Source organism: Varanus komodoensis, unplaced genomic scaffold, assembly GCF_004798865.1.
Source record: "Varanus komodoensis strain SLA01 unplaced genomic scaffold, ASM479886v1 scaffold29_1, whole genome shotgun sequence".
Lineage (NCBI taxonomy): Eukaryota > Metazoa > Chordata > Lepidosauria > Squamata > Varanidae > Varanus > Varanus komodoensis.
Window position 1 is genome coordinate 12317122 of NW_025335759.1, and position 27680 is coordinate 12344801.

General features: G+C 52.8%; 1 protein-coding gene across 1 annotated transcript in view; it reads right to left on the reverse strand.

Moving 5' to 3' along the window:
• Nucleotides 1–285: 285 nt before the first annotated feature.
• The window catches only part of LOC123025908 (SPARC-related modular calcium-binding protein 1-like), a 39304-nt gene continuing 11909 nt past the window's right edge, over nt 286–27680 (reverse strand). Inside the window, exons 2-12 of the mRNA XM_044435049.1 lie at nt 15078–15276; nt 12308–12420; nt 11143–11242; nt 10744–10794; nt 10070–10126; nt 7136–7213; nt 6193–6385; nt 5017–5099; nt 4488–4587; nt 2657–2904; nt 286–782 (exon numbers count right to left, since the gene is read on the reverse strand). Coding sequence (XP_044290984.1) covers nt 2664–2904; nt 4488–4587; nt 5017–5099; nt 6193–6385; nt 7136–7213; nt 10070–10126; nt 10744–10794; nt 11143–11242; nt 12308–12420; nt 15078–15276 — 1215 coding nt within the window. The 3' untranslated portion in view covers nt 286–782; nt 2657–2663. The remainder of the gene's footprint in view (nt 783–2656; nt 2905–4487; nt 4588–5016; nt 5100–6192; nt 6386–7135; nt 7214–10069; nt 10127–10743; nt 10795–11142; nt 11243–12307; nt 12421–15077; nt 15277–27680) is intronic.

The following is a 27680-nucleotide window of genomic DNA, read 5'->3' on the forward strand; positions in this document are numbered from 1 at the left end:
TCTTTTTATTGTTCACTGCTTGGGAACCTCATTGGACGCAGAGTGAGAGATGCCTTTTAAATTAATGAAACCAGCCTGAGCAGCAAGCCCTTTCTTCAAATTCCAGATAGGATGGACTAGCTGCAATCATGCAGCAGCAATGGGTTGGCACTCTGCATATGCTCAGAGGCACATATCCCAGAGCCTTGATTCAGACTCTGTAGGCCGGGGGTGGTGGGAGTGAGCCTTTCAGCCATCAATGTATGCAAAACTGCACAGGGAAAAGAAATAGCCAAGACTCCACCCTTGTATATATTTAATTTATTGATCCAAATAAACAAGCTACAACTTTAAAATCCATTTTTCTATAGAGGCAGCAACTTAAAAGGTTAATGCCACTTCTTTTTAAAACCCCTCTAACAAGGAAGCCCCTTACATTCATATTTTCCCCTTACAAATTACATTGTAAAAATAAAGCAAAGATTAAAATATTTTTATTTTTTAAAACCATCTATAAAGGTAGGCGGTTATCACAGGCTTTTCTTAGCTACCTGTTTAAAGCAAAAAAGAGGGAAAAAATGAAGGTGGACTGGCAGTCGCAAATGCGCCACCTTTCCCTTCCATGTTGATCGCTCTGTTCCAAGCCATCCTCAGCCTTCTCAGAAGAAAGTCCAGTCCGTCTCTTTAAAGTGCAAAGAGTCTGCAATCAGAGGCGGGAACGCAGTGCTCAGAAAAACAGAGTGCCCTCACCCCAAACCGTGGGGTTCTGGAGTGGGGAAGCTCCATTCCTTTCTGGGTGAAGTCTATTTAGAGGAGAAGAAGAAAATGAGAAAAGATAAGCCCAGCATCATCACCCAACTTCAGCCTAGTCACCTTGGCAGCTGACAGCCGTTCCTAGGGGACTAGACAGGAAAGCTTTGTACACGTCATTCTTTGTCCTTTTGGCATACAAAGGATTGACCTAGGTGGGCAGAGAGTCATGATTCTTCCCTGATCTAATTTTATCCTTAACAAATATGAAATAAGTTAGATCAAGAGAACCAATTTATTTCTCTCCATTGCTAGCCTGACACTCTAACCATTGTATCATACTGCCTCTAGATTAAAAGGTATTCAGAAAGGATGGAAGACATCACTAATATTGGTCCTTTCCCAGTTTTTGTAGAGTGTTGCCTTCCCGCCCAGTTCTAAAAGGTTCAAAGGCTTCTCCTTAAGGCCCAGTTACCGGCAGTGGAGCTTTAAGCTAAAATTTGTTGGCAGTTTTGATACTGGCAAACTGCCAGGCTTCAGGGGCTGATAGGAGTTGTAGTCTAATGCATCTGGAGGGCACAGATTGGGAAAAGCTCGAGAACATTTTCATCTTTATATCTTTGCAAAATGTACGGAGAGCCAGAAAGCCTTCCGCTATTTTAAAAAGAAAGCAGCACATTTAGAGCAAAACCGTGGGTGGGCTGCGAGACCCCAACCAGCCCCTTTCGGTCAGCAATCCGTTTCTAACGTTCCCCAAAGCGAGATGTGGGGCCCTTTCGTCCTGTGGGACTCGGGTCCCCATTCCCATGAGGTCACCTCCAGGAAACAAGCTTTCCCTTGTATTTTTCAACAACAGTTTGTGCTACCAGCAAATAATTAAATTGTGTAGGGAATGGAGTGGAGGAGCTGGACCACAAAGAGAGACAAAGCATCTCAGACCAGCAAAGAAGGAAATACAAAACACCAACAATTAAATAGCAGGTAGCAAAAACACAGAGACCCACACAAAACACTTAAGGCTTTTAATTAGGAAGAGCAGTTTCGAGTTTCCTTCCCTCCCCAATTCTCCTAGCAGAAATCAATTTGCGCTGTCAGGGCTGGGAGAGCTGCTGGGGAAGGGGTCTTGAGTTACCCTCATCCTGTTTCCCCAGGAGAATGGGCGCACCGACTGTAGGCAACCTGGTTCCACAAAGCTAATCCACATCTAATCCATACAGAAAGGTGATGCCCAGAGTCTTCCTTTGTTGGTGGGGAAGATGTGTGGGGGGAGCCAAAGGGTGGGGTGGGAGCCCTGAAAGAGGACCCCTCTGTTCCAGGATTCATCCGACCTCTCCCACTGGCGAAGCTCTTGATGGTGACCAGGTGACGGGCAGGGAAGGGAAGGTGCATGGAAAGTCTGGGGCTTAGAGCAGGGAGCCAAGTAGGAAGCAAATGTTGGGGGAAAAAGAAGGGGCAGCCCGGTGGAATTCTTTGAAGCAACAGGTAGGCCAGAATAAGCAGAGGTCTTACGGACTAAGGGCTTGATTCCCACCTCACAACGCCCCACGACTGTTGTTTTTTAAAACCCTGGATTGTTGTGACTGTTGTGAATGGATTGTTGTGATTGTTGTAAGAGCTAAGCATCCCTGGGGGTTCATCATGAAGCACAAACCAGAAGCTCTGGCTTGCCTCTCCCCCTGACAAGGCAGGGAAAATAACCCATGGTTTGTTGCTCGGCTGTCTTTCTGGCTTGCCAGGAAAGGAACAAACCAGAGTTCCTGGTTTGCACATCATGACAGACAACGCCAGGATGGAGGCAAGCTTTGTGTTCCTTTACGAAGCATTTTTTTTCTGCAGGACTTGGGAATATGTGGGACCCTGACTGTGGCACTGGGAGTAGGGGCAAGAGGAAGGTGGGTGAGGAGAAGGAGCGCAGGTGGACACCCACCATGGGGTTAACTCAGCCCCAGGCAGCCCTTGAGCTCATGCAGGGAGATGAGCTTGTTCTCATTGAGGTCGCAGTAGTCCAGGAACTTGCGAACGCAGCGCTTGGGTCGGGTGTTCTTCTTCATGTAGAGCTTCAGGGGACGCAGCTCCCGCTCGCTGATGCTGTTGCTGAAGTCTTTGTCGAGCCGCACAAATTGCCAGCGGACCGCCCGCTCCTCCAGGCTGGGGCCCACCAAGCTGTCCGGGAACCTGTGGGAAAGGTGCAGAGAGCAGCTGCCTCATTCGCGGGGTGGCTTCACGGTCTCCCCCCCCCCCCGCTTCTCCCCAGCACCAACACACAGGCCCCCCGGGAACTTTTCCGCAGAAGCTGCACTTCTCCAGAAGGGGCTGATGGCCCACTAGCTCCAAGCCAAGAACAGGGGCATCTGGGAGACTTCGCTAGGAGCCGGGGCTGAGGAGGGGAAGACAAGATCCTGGGCATACCCTTGGAACCAAGTTCAAGCTATTGCACTGGTCATTGAGCTGGTAATTCAGCAGGAATGACTTTTGAGTGGGCATTTATTTATTTAATAATAATTTTATTTATTTATTTATTTATTTATTAAAACATTTTTATGCCGCCCCATTCGCCGAAGCCTCGGGGCGGCTCACATCAATAAATTAAAATAATTATAATATAAATTAAAATATAAATATAAAATACACCTATAGATAAATAAATAAACATTGCTTTTATATACCTTCAAATAAATCTTTAATCCAAATTACTTTTGCGTGGACATTTATTTATTTATTTAATAATCACACCTTCAAATAAATGAATGAGTATTGCTTTTATACACCTTCAAATAAATCTTTAATCCAAATTACTTTTGAGTGGACATTTATTTATTTAGTACACCTTCAAATAAATCTTGATTGATTGATTGATTTTATACGCCTTCAAATAAATCTTTAATCCAAATGTCCCGAGATCCACATGTTCTGACTGTTTGCTAACATGCGGAGAAGCGAGGGAGCGCGACTGCCTCTAGCCACAGGGAAACCACTGTTATACCAAGCACAAGCTCTGGAGCCAGAAGCGCCCTGTGGGGTTGGTGTGGAAGGGGGCTCCTGGGAAGAGAATTTCACAGGTCCACCACTTCCTCTTATCTTTTTAATGCCGATGCACTTGGAAAATGCTGCTGGAGGAGAGCTCTGTGAACAGCCTGAAGCAACAGAAGAATGAACAGCTGGGCCCTAGATCAAATCAAGCCAGATCAAGGTGGGCCCTGGAAGCTGGCATGGAGAAAGCGAAACTGTTTGACTTCAGACTCCTAACAAGGAGGCAGGATGTGGTGGCCATGAGAATAATGATGGGGAAAGTCACAGGTCGAAGAAGAGCAAAACCAATTATGAGATGGATCGACTCCATAAAGGAAGTCCCAGCCTTGAGCTGTGTTTGCTCGGAGCTCACACTTCCAGGTGAATCATAGCTGGACAGTCAAGTTCCACATGGGTGCAGGTAACGAACAGGTAATATCTAGCCAGGGTGAACTACAGCTTCCTGCCAGGATCTAAAATGCCGGCCTGCAGCAGAGTTTCTCCGAGTCGAGTCGGTCCTGCCTGTTGAACCTGGATTCATCCGGCTCAGTACAGGCACGCAGGCCAGGTGACAAGCTGTTGAAACACCTCTGGGGCGGCCCAGTGAGTCATTCCGGCTCAACAGGCACGGGAGGGGATCTCGGGCAGCAAATGGGCATGCAGCTTCCTGAGAACTCCTGGAAGGAAAGGGTGGGAGTGCCTGAGCGAAGGGGCTTCCCGGCGTCCGCACCCATCCTGCCAGCCCTTACCTTTGGTACGGGATGGGCATCATTCTGGACTGGAGCATGTCCGAAGCCAAGGCTTTGATCAAACTGGAGAGGAACTCTGCCTTCTTTGCACCCGGACAACCTGGCAGGAAAGAGAGGAAGGGCGGTTTGCTTTTTAGAGCAGTTGGTGCTCTGTTTTGAGGTAGGGGGTGCAGGACCTCAGACCCCAGGGGCCAGATCCAGCCCTCCAGGGTGGCCCCGGCTGTCCACGTCCTGTTTTCCAGACCATTAACTGCTTGGTCGTTTTCTGCAGTTTTTTCCACATTCTAAAAAGCCGAAATGCTTGTCCGGGAGCTTCACTGCTAGCAGCAAGAGCCTGAAGCTACAACATGCAGGGTTTTAAAATGAGTTTGGCCCACCCACCAATGCTTCCCAATATGGAATTCGGCCCTTGGAAGCATGTCTACACTCCCGGCCTAGGGCTTCTGTCAGCTTCTAGAAAGATGATCAGGGCATGCTTAAAATTAAACAAAGGGATAACTACCACTAGCCCAAAATTCCCGGGACCTACCTGGCAGGGTTCGATCGCGGAAAAGGGAGGCCAGTTCTGCGCTTTTGGTGGCCTCATCAGCCTCACAGTCTGGGGGGAAACTCCTGTTGGAAGGAAGCATCTGTATGAGGAAGGGGTAGCAAGCGATCTATATTTAATCATTATTATTAAACTTCCACATTATTAACCCAAGAGCTCACTATGGAGATGACAATTTTATTGCATGTGATGCCGCTACAGAGCGAAGAGGGAGGGAAGTACCCCTGAAATGCATTTCTCAAGGGCCAATCTGGTGAGAGGCTGGGAAGAGGCAGAAATGATTATATTTCTGTTACATGTGCCTGCTTTGGCAAGATCAGCTTCCAGGGAGATTCGAGCAAAGACTGCTCTCCTGTTTTCTCCCTGTGGACTGCCAGGCGCTTCCGGGAAGCTTTCTCCCTGCCGGGCACTTCCGAGAAGCTTGGAAGCAGAGGCAAGAGGCTCCCTGCCTTGTGGATCTGGGTTTTGGGGCAACACACTTCCAGGTGGCTGCACCTCCTTCACTTGCGGGGATCCAGCAGGCCGGCCGGGCATCTCCTGTTCTTCCTCTCGCCACCACTGCTGGCCAGAAAGAATGGCAGGTCAGCAAGCAGCTTGCAGCAGGAGAAAGCCCGGGGGCCCATGTCAGTGGGCCCCTGCTGCCCGCCCCTGACTCTGGCGCTGCTTCTGTCTCCCCAGCAACAGAGGTAGACCGTGTCTGAACATGGAGGTTCAGTTAGCCTATCACGCGTAAGAATCACCGGCTGACTTTTCCTTCGGGGATTTGCACAGCGCTGCTGGATCAGTCCAAAGACCCAAGTGGATCAGCAGGTTGTTACTCCCCCCCGGATCCTTTTGATGGATCCCCTTCCTTGGTATGTTCTAAGTCCTGGTATTGTAGAGGGCCACCCTCTCGGCATCTATGTCGTAATTTTTTGATACCAGCATCCTCTGTACTCGGGGGCCCCGAAGGGCGTTGCCACTGGCGGTACGAGTGAAAGTGTACTGGGACTGCGGGCATTTTGGCCCTGCCTCTTTCGGCGTTGCCCCCCCCCCCCACTGGCATGAAGCCCCCCAGCTTCTTGGGAATCGTGTCTGGCTCTTGGGCTGAGAGAGGGTCTGATTGAGGGGGTGGCGCCGGAGTGCCCCGCGGGAGGGCTACTGGGCCTCCATACTGACCGGGTGGAGGTGCCCGGAACAGGCCGGCCGGTGTCGACCCGCACGCACCAGCAGTAGCCGGTCGCCTGGTGGCACTGCACGGCCTTGTAGGTGCCGTCCCCCTCGCACTCCGGGATGAAGGTGCCCTCCTGCTGGTGCTGCCGAGCCTCGTCGATGGCCTCGCGCCGCTCCTGCTCGCAGGACGGGGGGTACTCTGCATGGGAGCAAGCGCAGGGGTCCATCGCCAGTCAGAGGAAAGCAGCCAGACCCCCCGCCTGCCCCCGCCAGCTACGGAACAGTCAGCTCTTACTCCACGCGTTTATGTCTTTTCTTTCCGCACCACCCCAGAGCCGAAGCCGCGGGATCTAACCTTCCGGGGCGAGAAGCTTCAACACGCCGCTGTTTTTCACCAAGCAAAGCGAAGGCCTTGCAGCCTTTCCTTCAGTGAAGGCCAAACGGCACTTCTCTGGTGGATTGCAAAGGCAAGGAGACGCTTGCGGGCGCGAGCCTTTGGGGCCGGGGGCTACTTAGCGCTGACCTGGGCGGAGGCTGGAGGGGGGGCATGGCAGCCCGCCAAGGAGACGGAGGCCTGGGCGTTGGCAAGAAGGGGGTGTGGGCTTTGGAGGGAATCCGCTGCCCTTTACGGAGCGGCCCCACCGGGCCATGGGCCTGCTCTTTCCCTGCCCCGATGTCCAAATCAGCGATAGGCATCCCTCGGAATCTGGAGCGAGCTGGTTGTGTGGCGGAGAATTTGGCAAGCGTCGTATGCACTGGCGTGAACAAGGAGCTCCTTCACGTTCTGCTGCGGTCCATTCGCTGGGGGGCCCATGGGGCACGTGGGCACAGCAGAAAAGGGAGGAGCGTGACTCCGGACCCGCCTTCCCCACCCTCCTACCTCTGCGAGGTCCTGCCACACTCTCTTTTGAGGCTGGCTCTGGGGAGGCGGAAGCTGCCGGGGTCTCACCTTGCGCCTGCTTCACCGTTTGGTTGGGCTTGAAGTCCGGGATGATGATGGGCATCAGGAACGGCAAAGAGGTCCCCCCTGGATGGAGAGGAGACAGAAACGGGCACACACATGGGGGAGACACAGGCGGTGGGGCACCAAGAGCGGCGCTGCTGGATCGGGTCCGTGAGGCCCGTGCCCGGCATCCCTCCAGACCAGGGGTCTCAAACTCGCGGCCCGCGGGCCAATTGCCGGGACGACGGGGGCACGGGGCGGGGGCCCTGCGGCCTTCAAAGCACCGGCGGCGCCCGCGGCCCCCCACCACCGCGGGGGTGGAATACTTGATGCGGCCCAGCCTCACCCAGGCTCTACTTCCAGCGGCCCCCAGGTGAGTTGAGTTTGAGACCCCAGCTCCAGGTTATCCCCTGAAGAGGCCTCTGCTGTGCTTCTCCCTGCCCCACACATAGGTCCAGCTCCGTGGATCGGTCCTCTAACATCCAGGGTAAAACCAGAGCAGATACGTGGCTTGTGGCCACGGGGGCCTACAGTCTCCTCTGCCTGGACCCCTTTTGCCGGTTCTGGGGTCCCCACGGATCCCTTGGCTGGGCTGCTGCCTCTCCACACCAGCTTACTTGCCACGCAGGGACAATGTCCAATTGCAACCGGGAAGCGGAAAGAGTTAACTCTGCCGCCCTGGCAAGCGCTGAACTTCCACCTGCAAGGCAATTAAGCTTTGGGAGAGCGATCTTTTTCCTCCATTGGTTTGAGATGAATTGGGTCAAGGTTCAGCTTAACGAAAGAATTCAATTTATTTGAGGTGTCCTGGGGGAGGAATTAATTGGCCAGCTTCGTCTTCTGTGATTATTGTCCCAGTCGTTATTTCCAAAGGGATCGGAAGACTATGGCCCCTGCAGTGCTCTGAGCACCGCCCCCCCGGGGCTGTTTGGCATTTTCTCCCATCCGTCTATCTGCTTCACATGCACTCCTGGCTAAGGCAAAGCGCAGAACCCCGGGGAGACGGCCCCCGACCTGCCAGTCCTGCGGACGCGGCACAGCGAGGTCTCCCAGTGGGGCAGAACCCATCCCCGCCCCACACCCAGCATTCCAGAGACAGATTCTGCTCCAAGGGGGCCTCCACCCCGGAGCTGCAGGGCTCAGCCCTAGAACCTCTGCTGCCAGTGCTGTCTGTGCATTTGTTCCCAGTGCCATGACACGACGTGACACACGGCAGCATCATTTTTAAAAATAAGAGTGTCCCTGGCCGTGCACAGAACGACTGCTTCTCGCCACAACCTGTAAGCTGATTTCATGACCGGTCATTATCAAAGGCCGCACCTCAGATGAGCGGTCAAGGCAGCTAACAATTAAATTCGAGTAACAATGTTAAAATTACATGTTGTTGTGTTACGGTCACACACAAAATGTAGGTCTCCCCCTGCAATCTGCACAACTAAGAAGGAAGTCACAGCACCTCCTGGGTTAGAACCAGCCCTGCTTGAGTTTGCATGTCAAAAGCCCTTCTGAATGAAAGTACCTTCTCCGGCTGCTAAGGATAGGTGAAACGCGTGCTAATTTTGCCTTTCTCAACAGCGAGTCACAGAACCTGGGAGGGACCACAGAGAAGCCCCCTTATCCCAGCCTTCCCCAGTCTGGTACATTAGACTGCAATTCCCATCATTCCCTGCCAGAATGATGGATGCTGGTTGCAGTCCAACACAGGACCAGTTTGGAGAAGGCTGAAACAGAGGGGGAAAAGAGGAATGCCCAGCTGAACAGATGCCCATTGCTTCCTGTTCCGCTGGGCAACTGTGTTGCGGATTAATTTTAGCTTCCAAATTAGTAAGTTCCTGTTCTCTGGGCAGGAAGGAAGGGCTTCAATTAGATTTTTTTTCTTTCTGATTTTAAATTGCTATTTTCTTTTAAAATATATGTTTTAATGTGTAAAGATGGAATCCTGTGCATCCCACAACTCCCAGGATTGGTCTGATCCAGCATTGCTCATCTTCTGTTCGGTTAAAAGACTACAGCTGGATGATTTGCCACACAGAACAGGAAGCACATCAGAGCAGAAGCTGCCAAGCGGAAGATTGGAATTAAGCGCACGGGAGCTGCAATTGCATTTGGAGACCATGAAAACACAAGAAGAGACCCGCTGGATCAGGCCAAGGGTATGTCTAGCTGGCATTCTGGCCAGGCAGTGGCCAACCAGCTGCTTGCGGGAGGCGCAGAAGGGCGGCTGCCTCCTGCCTCTGGAACGCCGCACTTGAGCGAAGCAAGATTGGCACCCTCACTGCTGTCCTTCCACCAGGAGGAAAAGGCGTTTTCAGTCAGAAAGACACTTAGCATGTAAGCTGGTCTATTGCTAAAGGGTTTTTTAAATGATTATTGGTTGGAATTGCTTATTTCAGCTAACTCGTGTTTCTTGATGCATTTTAATTCTTTTGCTGTGTTGCTATCTTTTAATTAGGATACTATAGTCAATCCGGATTTTACTGTTAACTGCCTAGAGTTCTATTCTGGGGTAGAAAAAATGGCATATAAATATAAAATAGCACAGAGTACATTTTTACTGTATTTTCCTCAGGGAAAAGCTGATGCGTGCACAGAGGAAGTATTGCAATTCCAACTAAACTACTAATGTGAGAACACAGTCCTATGCACATCTGGACAGGAAAAAAAAGGCACCCAATGCCCCTATCATCGCAGGACATTTTTCTGTCCAAATAGGCATAGGCTTGTACTCGGAAACGATTCATCAATTATTTGGTGCTAACTTTCTAAGTCGTGCATTTGGTCCGGTTTCCCCATGTCGCAATGCTGTGCACAGGTCTTTACGACCCCCGTGTCTCAGGCCGCCCTGTATTCTGCGAGCGGACCCACGGCAGCGGCACCCGGAGAGCAGGCCGCTCACCTTCCGAGCAGGTGGAATTGGGCGGGGCAAGGCAGCGCACTCACCTTCCTGCTTGTGAGGCAGGGGACTTGACTGGGTGGGCCGGGGCCTGGTGCCTTCTTCTGCGTTCAGGGAGGAAAAGAGGTCGAAGGCAACTATTACAAAGGTTTTAGCGTCATCTACTTTGTCCAAACAGTGGAGCACTTCAGAGATACAGGACGGCTTTCATCTAGGGTTGCCACTGGTACCGATTCTCCCCCCACCCCAACGGAGGCTCAGTGCCTTGGGCTGGGCAAACACAGGTGCGGTTATCCCTGGGGAAACCAGTTGGATTTCTGCCTGCCACATGGCTAATAAAGACAGAGAACGTTTTTTGGAAGGGGGGACGCGACGCAGCTTTGCTCTCTCTCCAGTGGCAGTGCATCTCCGGAGTCCAACTATTCAACCCCACCAGGCTCCCATGGCTGGAAACGGAACCCAGGAGTCCTGGCCCAGCTTCCACCCTTCGGTCCCTGTGGAACTCTGGCCATGGGGAAGCGCAGTTTTCACACCTGCCTGTAGAGGGAGCCCCCTTCCCAGGGGATTCTGAAGCAGCTGCAATGCCCAGGTGGGGATATTTAGATCGATCGTCCCACTGGACAGAGATCTTGGGATCTGACAAAGGGACAGGCAGCGATGGGCGGGGGGGAGGGGGCTGCACGTGCAAAAGAGGATCAGACTGGGTGGGCTGCAGCCTTACCTCTCCGAGAGGAGTTAGGATCTTGCCAGGACGTTCGTACTGTGTAGGAACCTGGAAACGGGGAAAAAGAAGCAGGAAGTCTGAAGGGGCTGCAAACCAGCTCCCCCCCCCCCCCCACGACACCCCTCCCGCTCCAGTCCGAATTGTCAGCGTTTTCTTTGACTGGCCCTGTTCTTGCGCCTGAAACAACAGCCCGGCTTCCGAAAATGGGCCAGGTGGAAACCTAGCCCTGTTGCTTCATTTTTATTTCGAGGAAAGCGCCCCCTGCCAAAAAGACACAGAGCAGGGCCAGAAAAACGCTCTGCTCCCTGAGCAAGGAGAGGGGATGCCCAGGGCAGCACCCAAGACCCCCCGCCGGAAGGCAAGCTGCAAGGGGCAGAGAGAGGGGGGACCTGCTACCTGTGCAGTTGGGGGTCTCGTTGAGCACCGAGGTTCCACTGATGGGCTTGCCTTCGGGTGAGGAGCACCAGCAGTAGCCCGTCTGTTTATGACACTGGACCTGGGAGGCGGTGACAAGGCAGTCAGAGCATCGTGTCAGCAGAAAAGATGCAGAACGGACAGGCAGCGGAAGCTCCCATCTTGCTCCTTCCCGCCCTGGCTTTCCCCACCAAGCACCGCACCCTCGCACAGGCGGCCTCGCCGACCTCACCGGATCATTGCACAGTCGGGCTGGAAAGGGCCCGTCCGGCCAGCGGGCCCAGCCCCTGCTCAGTGCAGGAGTCCAGGCTAAAGCATCCCTCAGTGATGCCGGCCTAGCTCCTCTTGCATGCCTCTGGCGCCTCCTCTTTAAAGAAACCAATATGACATGATCTGGGCATTCCAGGGTCTGCCTGAGCATGCACAGAAAGCCCTTCGTTCAACACACGGTCCTTGGCGCTCAGCATCAAGAAACGGGTTTTACAGTTTCCCGACTAGCACAGAGACGGTCCAGGAGTGACCCGCAGGGTCTGATTTCTTTGGGGTGAGAAAATACTAGGTAGATCGCCCTTTTTTTCACAAACACAGGGAAATGCCCAACCATCAGGAGACCCTCTCCAGACCACGTGTCCCCATGGAGGAAGGAGCAGCCCTCCTGGATGAATGGTCGGGCCAGCAGCTGTAACCGAAGGGAAGGGACCAGGGGGCTTCCTGGCCGATCAGCCGGAGCACTTAAATACTGGCAGGATTGAAGCCGCTGCCCCCCCCCACCGCCTCTCTTCCTGGCAGCATCCTAAGAGGTCAATGCAAAAGCTTTTCTAAGCTTTCGGGACTTGCAGCTCCCCACCCGGGCCTTGCGGGATCCGAGCAGCCTCGGCTTCCCCGCGCATTCCACCTGACCTCACAGCCGCGCGTGCTTCTGCACCCAGGACCACCCCGTGACTCGAAGGCCCTCTGAAAAACCCCGTAACTCAGATTAATGGCCCTTTAACAGGCATGAATGGTCTTTCTGTTCCCACAAGCGGGATGGCCTTGCTGAAGCCGGTTAGAGAACCGCCCCCACCCCACTCCAGCCCAACGTGCCCACTGGGGCAGGACGAGCAGGGGCAGCCCCCCTGGGGGCCGAGGAGGGGCACGCAGCGGTCACCTGCAGGAAGGTGCCGTCTTCGGCGCATTCCGGGATGTACGTCGCGTGCATCTGGCGCCGGGACTGTGAGAGGGCGGCTGCTCGGTCTTCCAGGCAGCGGGTGAGGTTGGTATCTGTGCAGGAGATGACAGGGTGAAAACGCTGAGGATGCAGCACCGGAGTGCTCCTGAGTACGTGCAGAGAGCACTTCACGCTCCCCTGAAAGCTAGCTGCTGCCTGCTTCTCTGAGGCCTCCGGAGAAGAACTTGTGAAGTTCCACCTGCCAGGAGCCCAACTTGCCTTTGTGACAAAAGTTCCCCTCCGGCTGGAGACGGGGCTCCAGGTGGATGATGGGAAGCAGCTGAGTCCTTCTTTCTCCTCCACCATCGGACAGAAGGCACATGTCATGTCAGCTTGCCCAGGCACCGGGGTTGGCGCCTGAGACTCCCCTCCACGCGCTTCCCTCGAGGGAGGCTCAGAGGGTGGCAAGGAGGGGCAGGGCCTGCTTGCGGTAGCCCCACAGCTCTCCTCACTGAGGTCCGCCTGCTGCCAGCACCACTGCTGGGTCACAACTTCCCTTCCCTTCCAAGCATTTGGCAACATGCAGTTGGGATGCCCCTGTTGGGCTCACCCGGAAGAGAGGCGCGTTGGCCTTTCAGTGGGGTTTCACATGTTCAGAAAAGGAGGATCAAAGCTGTTTGCAGCTTTCTTGCTCTCTGCACTCCTGACAGCCTTCCCTAACTGGTGCCCTTCAGATGTGTTGGACTACAATTCCCAGCACCCAGTTGGGACGGGGTCACTGAAATCATCCCAGCACCGAGCAGAGGCCTGCTCGATTTTGCCAACTCCCCTCCCCTCTACCATCTGCAGACTCCAACTGGGGAGAGAGATCCCACCCTATTTTAAGCAACCCGCTGCAGATGAAGAGACCTGTAGATCCCTGAAGCTTGCACAGTCTGGCGTGATCTTGGCTGTTTTGAACCATCAGGATTTTGGCCTAGTCGAAAGTGTCACCTGCATTCTATAACTGCAACAGGAAATCTTTCCTTGATGCTAACAGGCCAAGGATTAGTGTTCATCTTGGGTAAAGCGCCTTTTATGCACGGCTTGTTTGGCTTTTCGGATTCTGCGGCAGGCTGCCTGGCTCCCACAGCGCCCACCCCGGCGCACCTTTGCTTTAACCAGGGTTGTTTGGGCTTCATTAAAACTGGCCCATCTGTTTTTTGTGGGCTGTCATGTTGTCATCTGCTCACTTACGAAATCAGACGTTTTTCCCCAGAACGGTGTTTGACCTGCACCGGTGTGCTCCAGTGTGAATGTGCATTAGCACAGATCCCACCCCCTGGCAAAATCCACGGGATCATGCGACTCAGCAAACGCTTCCACTGCTCTATTTTATCTGCTGCACGTTTATCTGGCTCCCTACAGCGCAAGTTTCAAGTCCCTGAGGCATGAAAGTGTCCAACAGAGAGATATGTCTGAGATCCATGAAGTTTCTATGCAGCAAATTACAGGTTTCTGCGCATCCTTTCAGTGGCCCCGTTGCTGAGCCAACCTGGGGCTGAACTGCCTTCCCAGAGAACAACAGATTCGAATTAGAATAGTTTGAATATTAATTATGTAGGGCTTTAATAGCAGGGTTGTTACCAGATTATTCATAAAGATCTTTGTCAATCCAATCCACACGAATTTGCATATGAATAACAGAGACAGTTTCGAGGGGCAAGACGCAGTGCTCTGTGGTTAGCTTTGCGTGTGAGAGGAGGCACCACTGTGGAAAAGGCATCTGCCATCCTGGGTGCCAAAAAGAGAACACCCTGCTCCGAAGAGGCCACTGTCCAGGTGGGCTGCACGACCACCCCCCTTATCCCCAGCTGTAGACCAGCATGTCTGGAGGGCACAAGGGAAGGCAAATCTGCTCTGTAGGAACAAACTTTTCACAAAAATTGCAATTAATCAGAAGACACTTCTGAATTCAATTCAAGCTTTGTTGTTTTGTCACTGATCAATCTAGCCCATCGGCTGCGCTTGGTCCTCTGGGGGTCCCCAAACAACCACATTTCCAACCCCTTTCTCCCAAACACCAATTATGTGGTACTTTCCTGGGTTTCCCGCAATTTCTTCTGCATCCTGGGAGGTTAAATGCCTCTCCTAAAGATGATCTGCAGGCAAAAAGAGCTTTATAGCCTGGTCTTTGGGGTATTTTGTCTCACTTTTTTGCCATTTATTTATTTATTTATTTGGAGTTTTTGTATGCCGTCCCATACACATAAGCCTCGGGACAGCTTCCAACATCATAAATAAACAATCATATAAATAATACATATAAAATCTGGATTCATCCTGGCTATAAAAATTAAAACCAATAAATAAAATCAACAATTATTAAAATATCGTTTAAATAAAAAGGTCTTGGCCTGGCACCGGAAAACAAATAATGACGGCGCCAGGCGGACCTCTCTGGGGAGCACATTCCGTAAGTGGGGTCACAGACAGTCCACCCAGCTCTGGGATGCAGCCCCTCAGCATGGACTCTGCCTTCTGGCTGGAAAGGGTTCTGCCCCCCAGTTGGACGGATTCACTGGCAGATCCTGCGGTCCTCGTTGGAGCCACGCTCCAAAGGGAATTCCAGCCGCTGCAGCTTGTCCCACGAGATTGCTGTCGGGCTGGGAGAAGCTGCACTTGTAGACATTCCCTCCTCCCAACCATGAAGGATATGGTTACTCTGACTCTCTGGCATTTGGCCGCGCGCAGACACAGGGCTAGCGCTCCGTGTGAAGTCTCTACCTACTGTTTGGTTCCCGGTGGGCAGCCCCACCGCAGCGGAAGCGTGGCAGGACTTCGAGGGAAGAGTCGCGGCATCGCGCTTTCTGGAAGGTGCACAGCGATTTATAGAGCTTCCCGTCAGAGGCGCAGACGGGGCGGCCACGCTCCTGCGGACACTCCAGCGGGCACGGGGACTCTCCCTGGTCGCTCTCCGAGATGATGAACTGCAAACAGGCAGGTGAGCATTAAAAGAGCTGGTGCCCAGTAAAGGAAATCTTAGCTGGCGGATCAGATCACATCGATCGATTAACTCTGCAAGCCATTGCTTAAGAGGAAAGCAAACCCAACTATCATATGGAGCAGAATCCCAGGTGCCCAGTCTGTACTGTTTAATACGTATCCACCCCACCGATAAACATGCTCTGTGTAAGAAAGGGAAACACCTAAGTTAATGCTTCCTTCAAAAAGCCTGCACGTTGTCCAAAATCTAAGAAAATGAGCCTTTTCTGAGTTACTGCTTTTCTCTTATCAAGTGGAAGCAACTTTCTGAGGTTTGTTTAAGACGCAAATGAACTACAAACCCACACACACGATCAGCTGAATTTTCTAAAGGCAAGGACGTGTTGTTCAGATCCCAGAACCCTGGGCAAGCCCCTCACCCCTCTACACACAGGCATCCTCAGTTTGCCTGCCTATTTCTCTAAAATGGGCACCCCAGCTATACTGTGGCAAGTTTGATCAAGAGAAAGCCACTGGTAAGCCCTTTTATTTTGAGTGTTTTATTATAAGCCATAGAATATAAATATACTAAGTAAGTTAGTGAAAGAAATCAAGTACAGCTTGAAGAAAGAGGGAAGATCTTTTTGAAACGAGTGGGGAACAGCTAAGGTGTGTGGAGCTCACCCAGGTTCAGGTCAGGTAATATCTAGGTTCAACTCTGGAATGCTAAAAGAGATGGACACATTCCCTTGTTCTCAGCTCCATCACCAAAATACAGCCGCCTCCCCCAACTTTGCTATTTGGATGTGTTGGGCTACAACTCCCATCATCCCCAGCCTGCATGGCCAATGTACCAGTGAACCATTCATGGCTATTTATGGGTTCTCCGTATGAAACTATGACCCTCCAATTTCACTTCTGTATGTAAAGATCACCTTTAGAGGAGAGGTTTTTTAAAGTGTAAGGAAAGTGCAGTATTATTTGAGAATGCAAGAGCATTTTGAAAAAAAAAAGTGCATTTGCACTAGTTTACTATACCACAGTGCCACCTAGAGGTCACATAACAGAAAAGCAGGAAAGGAAAAGCACTTTATGTAGTGGTCAGAACTTATTCCTGCAGCAAAACTGTAACAAAATGCGGCACTCTTGTAGCCCCGTTAGGGAAGGAAATCAGGGGTCCACTTAAACTCCAGTCATTCACCAGGCTGGCTGGGGATGATGGGGTGGTAGTCCAACACATCCAGAGAACACCCTCAGCTTTTCTACACAAAGCATTTATTGGATGCTTGTCATTCCAACTCCTGTTTGTTTACAGGTTCTTTACATGATGAGAGAACTCTCCGGTTTTACTTCTGTGTGTAGAGAGTATGTTCAGTAAGTTTCATTTTTCTAGCACTGGGAAAATGCAGTCTTGTTTAAGAAAAATGAGAGAGAACGCTTTTTCCACTTGTGTATTTGCCCTATTCAGCCGCACCACAGTGCCACCTAGAGCTTATTTAGTGGAAAAGCAGGAAAGGAAATGCTCTTTAGGTAGTGCTCGGATCGGTGATGAAACTGAGAATAGATGCATCCAATTAACACTGCTAGGAAGGTAATGAGGAACCTATTTCATCTCCCATCATTGGCCACTCTGGCCAGGAAACACGGAAGTTGCAGCCAACGCATCTGCAAGGCACCATGGTGGAGAAGCCAGAATTCAGGGCCCCGATCCAGGTTAGAAATTATATCCATTTCCACACAGACCCGAGATTATTTTCTCCAACCCAGTGAACACCAAATATTTTGGACCTCCACCCCCAGCATCCCCAGCCAGCCTGGCCAAAGCTCAGGAGTGCCGAGCGTCGGACTTCAACACACCTAGAGGGCACCGGGTTCCTACCCAGTTGGAATATGTGAGATGGGGCTTACTCAAACAGCACACCGCCCGTGTTTGGGGTCCAAGAAGGCATCTTTTGACTGCGAGAAAGGAGAGCAGGCAGGGTGGGCGCCATCCCCCTCTCGACCGTGCCCCGGCCGGGAAGAAAGGGCCGTGTGTTTCGCTGGCAGGACGGAGCCCGCTTGTGGGATGACGAGGCACGCTGCAGATCGGGAGGGGGCTTTGGGGGGGGGGCGTTTCCACGTCTTCTAACAAACAGACCTGCACACACAGTCCCTCCCCAGAGCTTTGGGCCGCTTGTCATCAATGATCTATTTCTCCCCCCTCTGCCCGGCGCTTTTTCCATCCCTCCGCTGCCCCATTCGGCCCTGCCCCTAGGGGGAGCTGTCCTGATTGTGTACCTTGGCTTGCTGCGAGGCAGCTGGTGAAAGGAGTTGGTTTAGCTAATTGCAAGGTAAATAAACACGGGCAAAAGGGCAGCCAATTAAAAGCCAACCACGGTTGGAGACCCAATTTTGCCTGATGTAGAGCGAGGCGTGGTTTTTTTTCTTAGGCAAGATCCCAGACCACAGTCTTGTTAGGGGGCGGGAGGTGCGGGGAGAGGCGCTGCCTGGTGTGTGTAAAAATACAGCCACTTAAAACAGCTGCAGAAACGGGCCAGTGCAATTAACTCTTTGCACATACCCTGCTTGCCTGGGGAAGAACAACAAACGGGTTCTTTGTAGCTCCCTTTGAACTGATTCTGGGTGATGGGCTTCCAGTCTCTCTTGGTGGAGGCCCTTGGCTTTGGGCAGCTGCATGGGAGGCAGGAATGCAACAGGTGCAGCTTTTGCCGGCACGGACTGATGCAACAGCGCTGGCCTGGCGGGGTGGCAGACCCACTGAGCTCCAGCCCCATGGATCTGGGTGGAAACGAGTACGAGGCCCGGTAAAAGAGGGAAGGTTTGAAGCTTGCCACAGATCAGCACCGGACAGCTTGAGATCGAGAAAGTCTCAGGGGTAATCCATTATGACCCCAGTGACAAGGAACAACCCCCTCTTGGAGGCACACCTGAAGGGGGTGAAGAGGTTTAAGAGTATCAAAGCCGCGGGAGGCCAAGCTCTCTCACCAGCCGGTCTCCCAGTGGAAGAATCAAAGCTAAGACACAAAACTAGGACAGGTGCTCTCAAAGGGCGACGGGGTGGAGAAGCTCCTGAAGGACAGGTACTGGGCAGATCACTAAGAGAAGCAGAATGCCAAAGTACAACCTGAGCAACGTTCTTGAGGAATTTAAAGTTGACAGAACAAATCTGCATTACCGGACTCTGTGAATCATAGCAAGTGTGGATTGAAACCAGAGACAGTATTAGGGAAGAGTGCAAAGTGACCATTCTTACAGCGAGAAGAAGCCTAGATGGGTGACAGAAGATGCTCTCTCAATGGCTCAAGACAGGTGGGAAGCAAAAGCGAAAGGTGACAGAAATAGGGCCAGGACCCTCAATGCAACTTTCCAAAGACGTTCACAGAGACAAAAAGAACCACGAAAATGGCCGGCACAAAGAAACAGAGGGGACAACCAAAGAAGAAAAGCAAGAACAAGAAAACAACGGGAAATTCAACCCTAGGCTAAAAATTCTGAAAGAACAGTGGGGGAACATACCATCTGACCAGGATAAAACAAAGAGAAGATGAAAAGAATATACAGAAGAGATGAAGGGACGACAGATTCCTTTGAAGAGGAATCCTGTGAGGAACAGCTGCTCCAAAAGCGCTCGGAAGGAACGGAGTTCCTGGGATCGGTAGGGTACCAAGAGAACGACAGGTACTTGGAGCACCACTTTGCTTGCAGAGAAATGAGTGCGGAGACCCTGATCGCTAAACTCTTTTGCATCTCCGTCTTGAGGACTGCAGTGTACGCTGAACAATCTCCATTGTTCCACTGTGGGCCATTGTTTTCTTTTCCATAATTGTTGGCATAGTATTGGTAGGAGGTGGCACAATTCAGCCTCTGTCCCTTGGATTTCAGGCCTCTGGTCACGAACAGCACCGTGGCCTTCCCTTGAGGAAGCGTGGCTCTCTTGCATTCCCGCTGCCGTGGCGTGTGAGGAATGCTGGAAATGGGTTCTGGGGCTAAACCAGTGAAGTAACCAGGCCTCGACGCGGGGAAGCATCAGCCACACCTGATGGCGCCTCGTGCTCCCCCTTCCTGCCCACAAGCAGCCCTCTATTTCAGCAGTGTGTTTCTCCACCAGAGGGAAGCTTGCTTGGATTCCCCTTGGGTGGGGGCGAGGGGGGGAGATACCTCTTGGCCGCCACTCAAACCACCAGCTGGGCCCCCCTGCTGGGAGGCCAGTGAAGCCTGCCAAGACACAGGGAGAGGTGGGCTTGTCCGGCCATGAAGGCAGATCCACCCCGTCTTTCCAATTCCACCCCCACCCCGAAAGGCGTGATCCGAGGAGTGTCTCTTTGCTGGCTGCCTGCTGGGGAAGCCACGATGCCAGGCACATGGGCAGAGGCAGGGTGCCCTGGCCTCCGCACGTCACCGGCCCAAACATTTAGATTAGGGGCAGGCTGACGGCTTATCAGGTCCTTGCTCCAACGTCCCACAGGAAGCACGTGTGACCTGACCGCACAGATCCCTCGCGGGCGCCTCCACCAGAGGCCCTTCCTAGCCCAAAGCGCAGCTCATTGCAGCTTCTCCTCACCCTACCACAACCCTGCATTATTTAAACGCGATTATTTCTTTCTACAAGATCTGCAAATGCTTCCTCCTTTAGTTAAAGCATGTTTACCCTCTCTTCAGCCAAGGTCTCCCCGAGCAGCCTGCACAAAACCAAGGAAACAAGACCATCTCGGCCTTGCAGGTGTGCAATCTAAAACACACGGCAATAAAGGAAAAGGAGACGGGGAGGGAAGAGGGGGAAAGCTGCCAGTTCTTACGATGATGGGCTGGGGACATTTCAAGCAGAGGAGGAGCCCAAGGGAACCGGTGGCCCTTCGGCGTTCAGGGATGGCTCTGCTCCCGCCTCTCTGTATGGCAGCCTGCCTGCTCTCAGGTGACAGTTGGGTTGCCAACGTTCCCACTGGGCCTTGTGCCTCTGCCTTTAGCACTGGCTTAATGTGCAGACATTAGCCGCTGCTTCTCTCCATGATGCGGGAGACGCCACCGGCTGACTTTCTCATTCAAGCTCCTCTACCCAAGGCACGTATGTGGACACCCGGCAGCGCTTTGTTGGTGCTCCCTATGATGTCGTCAGCAGCATCCCGGGCGATCTGACCATCTCTGCCGCTTTTTACATAAAAAAGATAATGAGCTATTGAGAGGCTGGCATTCTGCAAAACGTAACGGAATCGCCCTGCATTTTGCAATTCTGCTGCATGGCAGCATCACCGCGTGGTTGTGGAACAGAACGTGCAGAAAAACCCAGGAAGAAAAACCTTGAAAGGAAGAAGACGTGTGTAAAGGAGTCAATCCTGCAATGAACCTGGAAGCAGAAGCTCAAAAAGTGGCAGGTTAAAACAGGTCTAAAGCTTTCCACTGTTCAGTTGGTTGCCTTCAACAGAACCCCAACCCGGTGCCCTCCAGACACCCTGGCCTCCAGCTCCAATCAGCCCCAGCCTGCACGGCTGTCAGGGATGCTAGGAATTGCAACATACACGTGGGGATTTTATTTTGGGTCAGTTTGGCTGTCAGAATTTAGTTGTCTGAGGTACTTTTGATTGCTCTTTGGCCAAAAACCCCGCATGAGTTTATTAGAATAATAGGTGGTATAAGAAACACCAAACAATGAAAAGAAAAGCAAATAGATGCCAAATCAAACTCATACACTCACCTTGAAGGCTTTTCAATTCCCTGCCTTGTCCCAAAGTTTAATATAGTACTAAAAGCAATGAAGGGGTATATAAATAGTAGAAAGCAATGCAAGAACAAATAAACTCATTTTCAAAAAAATAGAAAGTGAAAATGAAGAGCTGAGAACAAACCATCATAGAGAGCTGGGGAAGACTCAGAATGGGAACCGACCTGACCATCTTCTTGAACAGAGTCATCCAAACATCTGGGTGCCACTATGAAAAAGCCCTGCAATCAAGACCTGTAGGTTTTGCATTCAAGCAAAGCATCGGCCCTGCTTAAAATGGGGTTCCCTGTTCAGCAAGGAACTCCAAGACTGGTTCTGATTTATTCTGAAATGACGAGCATCTTGTGCTTCTCTGTAAAAAGCAGGCCTCAAACCAAAAAGCCCTTAACAAAAACAAAGCAAAGCAGAAGAAAGCAGCTCTGTTGTGGAAGAACACTTTTAAGTGCCCACTTTAAAAACTCAGAAATGAGATGCTAAAATAGCCCCCTCCGGGCAGATTGCTCTGCATCAAACAGGGCACCACAATTGCAAAGTACTTCTGCAAAGATGTTGCAACAGAGGGACAATCTGTCAGCAGTTTGGCCTTGAATTGTTCAGCAAAACTCAGCGAGGTATTTTGCCTCAGAAGTGGTGGAGTAAATTGTTTTCCAGCAAACGCTGGCATTCCTAGGTGTCTCCCCGGCATGTTTAGTCTTCCCCGGCCTGGGGAAGGCCAAACCGGCCGGGGACGGAGGGAGCTGGCTTTCAATGCATCTGGAGGACACCAGGTTGGGAAAGGCTGCTCAAGGGTGTTTGTGTGTGTTTGTGGTTGTGTCTATTGTCAACTACCACTTCTCAGCTGTATGCTATTTTAGTTCTGTACACTGTATTACTGAGAGTCACTTTGGAGGTTTGGGATTTACAGGGGCTGGCAGGAGAGGCAGAGTTGAAATCCCATCTGCACCCTGCTCAACACACGCAGACAAGACTCGATTGTGCTCCCGCGTTTGAAATACCAACGCTCAGCACCACTGCATGTCAAATGTAAAAATACCATTGCATGTTGATTGTAAACAGAATCCGCTCTCGGCGCTGTCAAACACTGATGTGACCTTTCTGACAAACGTTAGGCTGTTCAGAGAGCACATGTCCCCTCTCAGTGTTGGTGGAGAACTGTGACGGAGCAGATTCTTTTGCTTGGCCTGAAACCGAGCCCGTTCCCCACCCCACCCCCTCCCCACCCGAACCCGAACCCTTCAAAGCCACGCATGATTCATGCCGGTCTCAGGATTTAAGTTCAGTGCCGGACTCCTCCCAGCCGGACAGACCCCGACGAGTCCCCTCTCCCATCGCCCTTCTAGATCAAAGAACCGTCTTTGAGCTCTATCCACGGTTGCTCAGACATGATGTCACCCCCCGCCCCCAGGCAGGTAGCAACTGTGCCTCAAAGGCGCCACGTCCTGCCCCGCTGCCAGGCGTGGGGACACAGCGTCCCTCTCTCTCACTCCTGACGTGTCTCTCACACCTGCCCCATCCCGGATTCCATCTGACCGACATCTCCCTCTGGCCGAGCTCCCTGCCAGAGCGGTGCCGGTGGCACCCCCTGCCAACAGTCAAGTCACTGCAGAGGAGTGACAAGCTGCTGGCTCGTGGCCACATCAAGCCGGAGAAACCAGCAGTGTTCGCACCAGCCGAGGAAGGCAGTGCGGGACCCTTCTGGACGCGGCCATCCCTGGAAACGCTGCTTGCCATGCACACTCACCCTGCGCATGACGGAAAGCCCCCGTGCTCTATGCACTTATGTTCTCAGGCTGGGAAGGGGCAGGTCCTGGCCACCCAAGGGTACAGTCGGCTAAGCGAGCGAGCAAAGCAGTCCCAGGGAGCTAGGACTGCCCTGGAAACCTTTGAATCCCAAGCTGGATGCTTAAAGAGTAAGATTTCTCCTTCCAAGGGTGGGTGGGCTTTGCTCACCTCGACTCAGGAATGCCTCAGTGGTCGTGAGCTTGCGCAGTGGACGTTTAACACCGCCACATACGTGTTGGTGGTGATGTGTGCACGGCGACTCTTCCCCCTTGGAGACCCACTCCGAAATTTGGCGACCATTTCCCTCCCCTCCCCAGGCAACCCAGGATCAAGAACACGGTTTCGCTCTTGATGTACCTGGAAAACAATTGCGTAAGAGACAAAGCAGGGATGCGGTTTGCTGTGATTGGCTGGTCACTCACTCCACAAGCAGCGGCAAGAACATGGGATGAACAGCAAGTAACATTTATATGTCCACCTACAAAGAAGCTGTTGGCGGCCTTGTCCACCAAACGCTGGCTGAACACATGTGCAGAATCCCATGTCACGTTCTAAGCTAAAGGTTCTGGAGGATTTTTGGAGCATCTATTTGTAATGTGGGCCAACCATTATAAGCTGGGCAAACTGGATTCTCGGACCAGGTAATAATGGCTTCAGCGATCTAATGACTGGAACGGGAAGCACAATTTTGTGAGGCTGAAGGGGGACTGAGTCACTGCAGAGTAGGCCTAGGAGGAGGTATGCAAACAGCGTGTGCGTGTATTAAAAAGGACAGCATCCTTCTAAGGATCAGAGATGGGAGGAGAAGTGGAATCGCACACTGATCCCCGCGAAGGTCAGCTGCAGGGCACACACGGCCGTTTTGCTGACTGGCCGAACGAGGGGGAAGAAAACCCCCTGCTTGTGCTGGACTACAATGCCCAGCATCGCAGTAGATATGCTTGGCGTGGATCATGGGTATGGCAGTGCAACAGATCTGGAGGACACCAAGCTGGGAGCATCCTTCCGATTTTGCAGAATGAACGACGGATGTGCAGCTCAAAGGCCGAGTCGCAGCGATGGCAGAACCACTTCCCATCCTGAACTGCGGTCGACCCTTTCAACCCCGTTCAGGTTGGTTTGGCTCTTTTTGGTGCCTTCGGGTTGCAAAGCAACTGATAATGGTGATTGATTAAGCCTTTTGTGCAATATGCCTGCACGACTGTTTTGAGGGGGCAAAAAGTGCACACAACCAGGCAGTGTGTGTGTCACACGCATGCACATGCCTTTGCATGGATATGCACGGGAGAGGCCATGTGGCTGAGAATGATACACATGCTCCGTCTGGCAACAGCCCCTGAGTTTCCGCAGAATCCGGCCTGAAACCCTGGAAAGGGGCTGCCAGTGTTGGTCAGATCGGGGGAGACGGACTCAGGCAGGCAGCTTTCTGTGTTCTGAGGACTGTATGCGCCGCCTTTTCTCCCTCTGAGCTGATCTTGAGTAGACCCAAGAGAGCTGCATCGAGAATCCCTGAAAAGCAAGCCAGTTTAAGAGCCCGTGCTAAGAAACGGAGAGCAAGGCATTCTCCCAGTGGCAAATGCAGGGGTGGGAGTGTACTATGGGTGGGCTGCTTGGATTCGAACCCTGCTTGGCCAGCAGAACAACAGGAGTCCAGGTGGCCAGCAAGGCATGCTCACAAGACATACCTGCAGCGATGGCTACCCTCACAGAGGGGAAAAATTACTAGACCACTCACCCAGGTAAGGGGGACGCTATCTTTTAGGAATCCAAGCTTGGCAACCCCACACGTCCCAAACCTTTCAGAATGGAAGCTTGCATTCATGGGGGAAAGCCACAAGATCTGTTTTCTGAGAGCACCTCTGTGGTGAAAGTCCAAACCGGGCTGACAAATAACCCCCAGTGCGCAAACACGCTCGAAAAACACCAGCAGCCTTCATGCCTAATTTGGGGGGTTGGGAAGCCTACAGTAGCCCTTCAGCGGAGGGCCCTGGAACGGCTGCTAAGAGGCTGCCACCGCAGCCTGATTGATGGGCCGGGCTGCAGCCGCCGCGCTCAGCCGACCCGTGTGTGTGTGGCGAGCTGCTGCCCAAGTGCCTCGAAGCTCGACTTGGCTCCCGCGCTCCGGCTTGTAACCACAGGGGCTGCGCCAGGAAAATCTGAGCACAGCCCTGACAGAGCCGGTCAGCAGAGCAGAAAGGGCTCTCTCTGCAAACGCGCTGCGCCAGCGCCCAGGAGGCTGGGTGCTACAACTCAGGGCAGGAATTTATGGGTGATGGGCCGAACGAGCCCCCCAAAAGGAAGGCGGGCGGGTGGGCTCACCGCTTCGGGGGCATGGGATTTAGGGAGCTGGTCCATCGAGCCTGGAATTGCCAGCACGGACAGGCCGCCATGGCGCTTGGGCGCTTCCGGCAGGGGTCCTTCCAGTCCCCCGGGAGATGTCGCTGGTCTAGGTCCTTCTGCAAAGCATCCGTTCTGCTTCTGGGGCTCAGCACCTCCCTTGTGCCACCTGAGGCCCTCTAAGGAAAGAGACCCTAAGGAAGACCATTAACTCCAGAGCCCAAACTGGGGTGGACAACTTTGCAGGACTCCGGGGGCCGATTTCCACCGATGAACCCCCCCAGCAAGATTGCCACTGCCAAAGCATACCATGTGGCTATGAAGAAGAAAGTATCTGGGGGCCAAAAAGCGGCATTTTCGCCTTAAAACAAGGTGTGTGGGGAGTGCGACCTCTCTCGCTGCGGTCGCCCTCCTGGAGCCCTGCAGTCTCCTGGGAGTGGCGGGGAGCACAAGAACGAATGGGGGGCATCGTGAGGCCCACAGATGGCCCCTCCCCAGTCAAAGCCTCCCCACTGAAGCTGCACACCCCGAGGAGCAACCGTTGCCTGGCTGCAATGCCGCCATAAGGGACTCTCCGGACATTTCCCAGACAAAAATAGGGACGGCCCTCTGGCGCATGGAGAAAGGCACTATTCCAGGTGCCGGGGGATCCCTGGAAGAGGTGCCAGGCAGGGCGCGCCCCCTCGCCCCGTGCACCCCAGCGAGCCCCTTACTCGCCATGCCCAGAGACAGCGCTCACTGCTAGCGGAGGGTGCCGCTCGCTTTTGCCTCTCTGCCTGAGCTCCGTGAGGACAGATGAACGGACAAAGGGCCCAGAAGAGCAGCCGGGCGCTGGTGCTTCCTGGGCTGGCCATGGGCCCCTTGCTGGTGCCCGCGAATGCTGCCCCACGGCGCCAGGTCTGGCAGGATTCCTTGCCATGCGCTGACCTATCCAGGAATGGCTTCAGGAGCAGGGGCGGCTGGAGGACCAGCTGACTGACTGAGGCTCTAAACCGTAACGTGTGGGCACGTTTCATCACATGGCCCTGTGCTCCACACTCGCGCAGCCACCTCTGGACAGGTGGCTGCTGCTGGAAGCAGGAGCGGATGGTGTGCCTGTGCAACCCATGTGCATGGACACACTTTAAAGTTCACTCTTCCCATTTCTGCAGCCTTCCTCCAAGGAGCTGGGGACGGTACACACGCCTACTCGGCTGTTTGCCTTCACATCAACCCTGTGAGGCAGGCTAGGCTGACGCAACAGCGCCTGACCCAAGCTCACCCAGCAAGTTTCACAGCCGAGCAGGGAGCTGACCTTGCGTCCCGGTACTGGTACAACATTCTTAACGGATAACTCAGTTTCTGTGGATTATGCCTTCATCTAGCTCATACATGCATGTTCACCACGATTCAGCGCATGCATGGCTCTGTTGCTACAGTCCTAAGAGGGCAGGGCAGGGAGAACTCTACTCCTTTTCTCCCTTTGCAAAGGATTCGGTTCAGACCTTCAGTAGCCGTCCCTGGCCTGTAGGTCGCGGTTGCACGTTTTTAGCCCTGATGCACAAACCGGGGGGAAAGCAAGCCCCTTGATATGGCCCAGTCCGTAAGCCAGCTCTTGTTGCCATCATGCCTTCTAGGGCAAAAACATGCTCAGCTTTTATTTGCATTCTTCAAAACAGGATTCATGTTATTAAATGCTTCTCCAAGACGTTGCTAATCTGTTAGCAAAACACAACCCCCGGGGAGTTATTTGGCTTTTCATAGGCTTTTCTTCCCAGGCATGGACTCAACCTTGCTCTGAATAAAGTTTGGTCTCTTTTCTCTTTATTTGGCCTCCACTGTCCGTCCCCCCACACCCCAAGCCTGTCGTCATCCCAGCTTAAAAATAGATGCCGCCACCGCTGAGACGGACAGCTCCTGGGGTTGTGAAAAAAGGAATCATGTCTCAAAAACAATATTTTTCACACTCCCAGGAGTGAACAGATCTAAATGAGTCCCCTCATAGAGGTGTTAATTTGACTCCCATGTTGGCTAGTATGACAGAGTTTCGGACAGGCTCCTGAACACACGGAATGACACGCACACCCCGCCCCCCCCCGGATAATCTGGCCGGAGATGTACGTCCAAATGCCATAGACAACAAGCAAACAGGGCCAGTGGGGCTTTCTCCCCACTGATTGTGAATGTTTCAAGAAGCACTGAAAACGCCCATCTGGCACATTGGAGTTTCAAACAGGGCCTTTCCCAGCCTGACCAAGGGGGCAGCAAGGGATAAACCTGAGGACCTGCTGCTTGCACGGAGCACCCCCTTCCCAGGATATGGCCTGGCAGGTTTCTAGTTGCACAATTTCGTTGTCACACCACCTGAGCACAGAGATGGTCCTGAGCCGTTAGGATGAGCCCGAAACGGCAGGCCATGCTGCCCTTCCCCTGCAGAGAACTCTTCCGTTGCCCGCCTGGACAGCCCAAATCGCCAGCAGGAACAGAAGCATCGCCACCACTTTGGCCGAAGGGGAGCTGCACTTTCTGTATGTGGCACAGAGACTGGACCCCTTGTTCAATGCTGCATTTTTCAGGGCTGGCTTTTCCAAATAA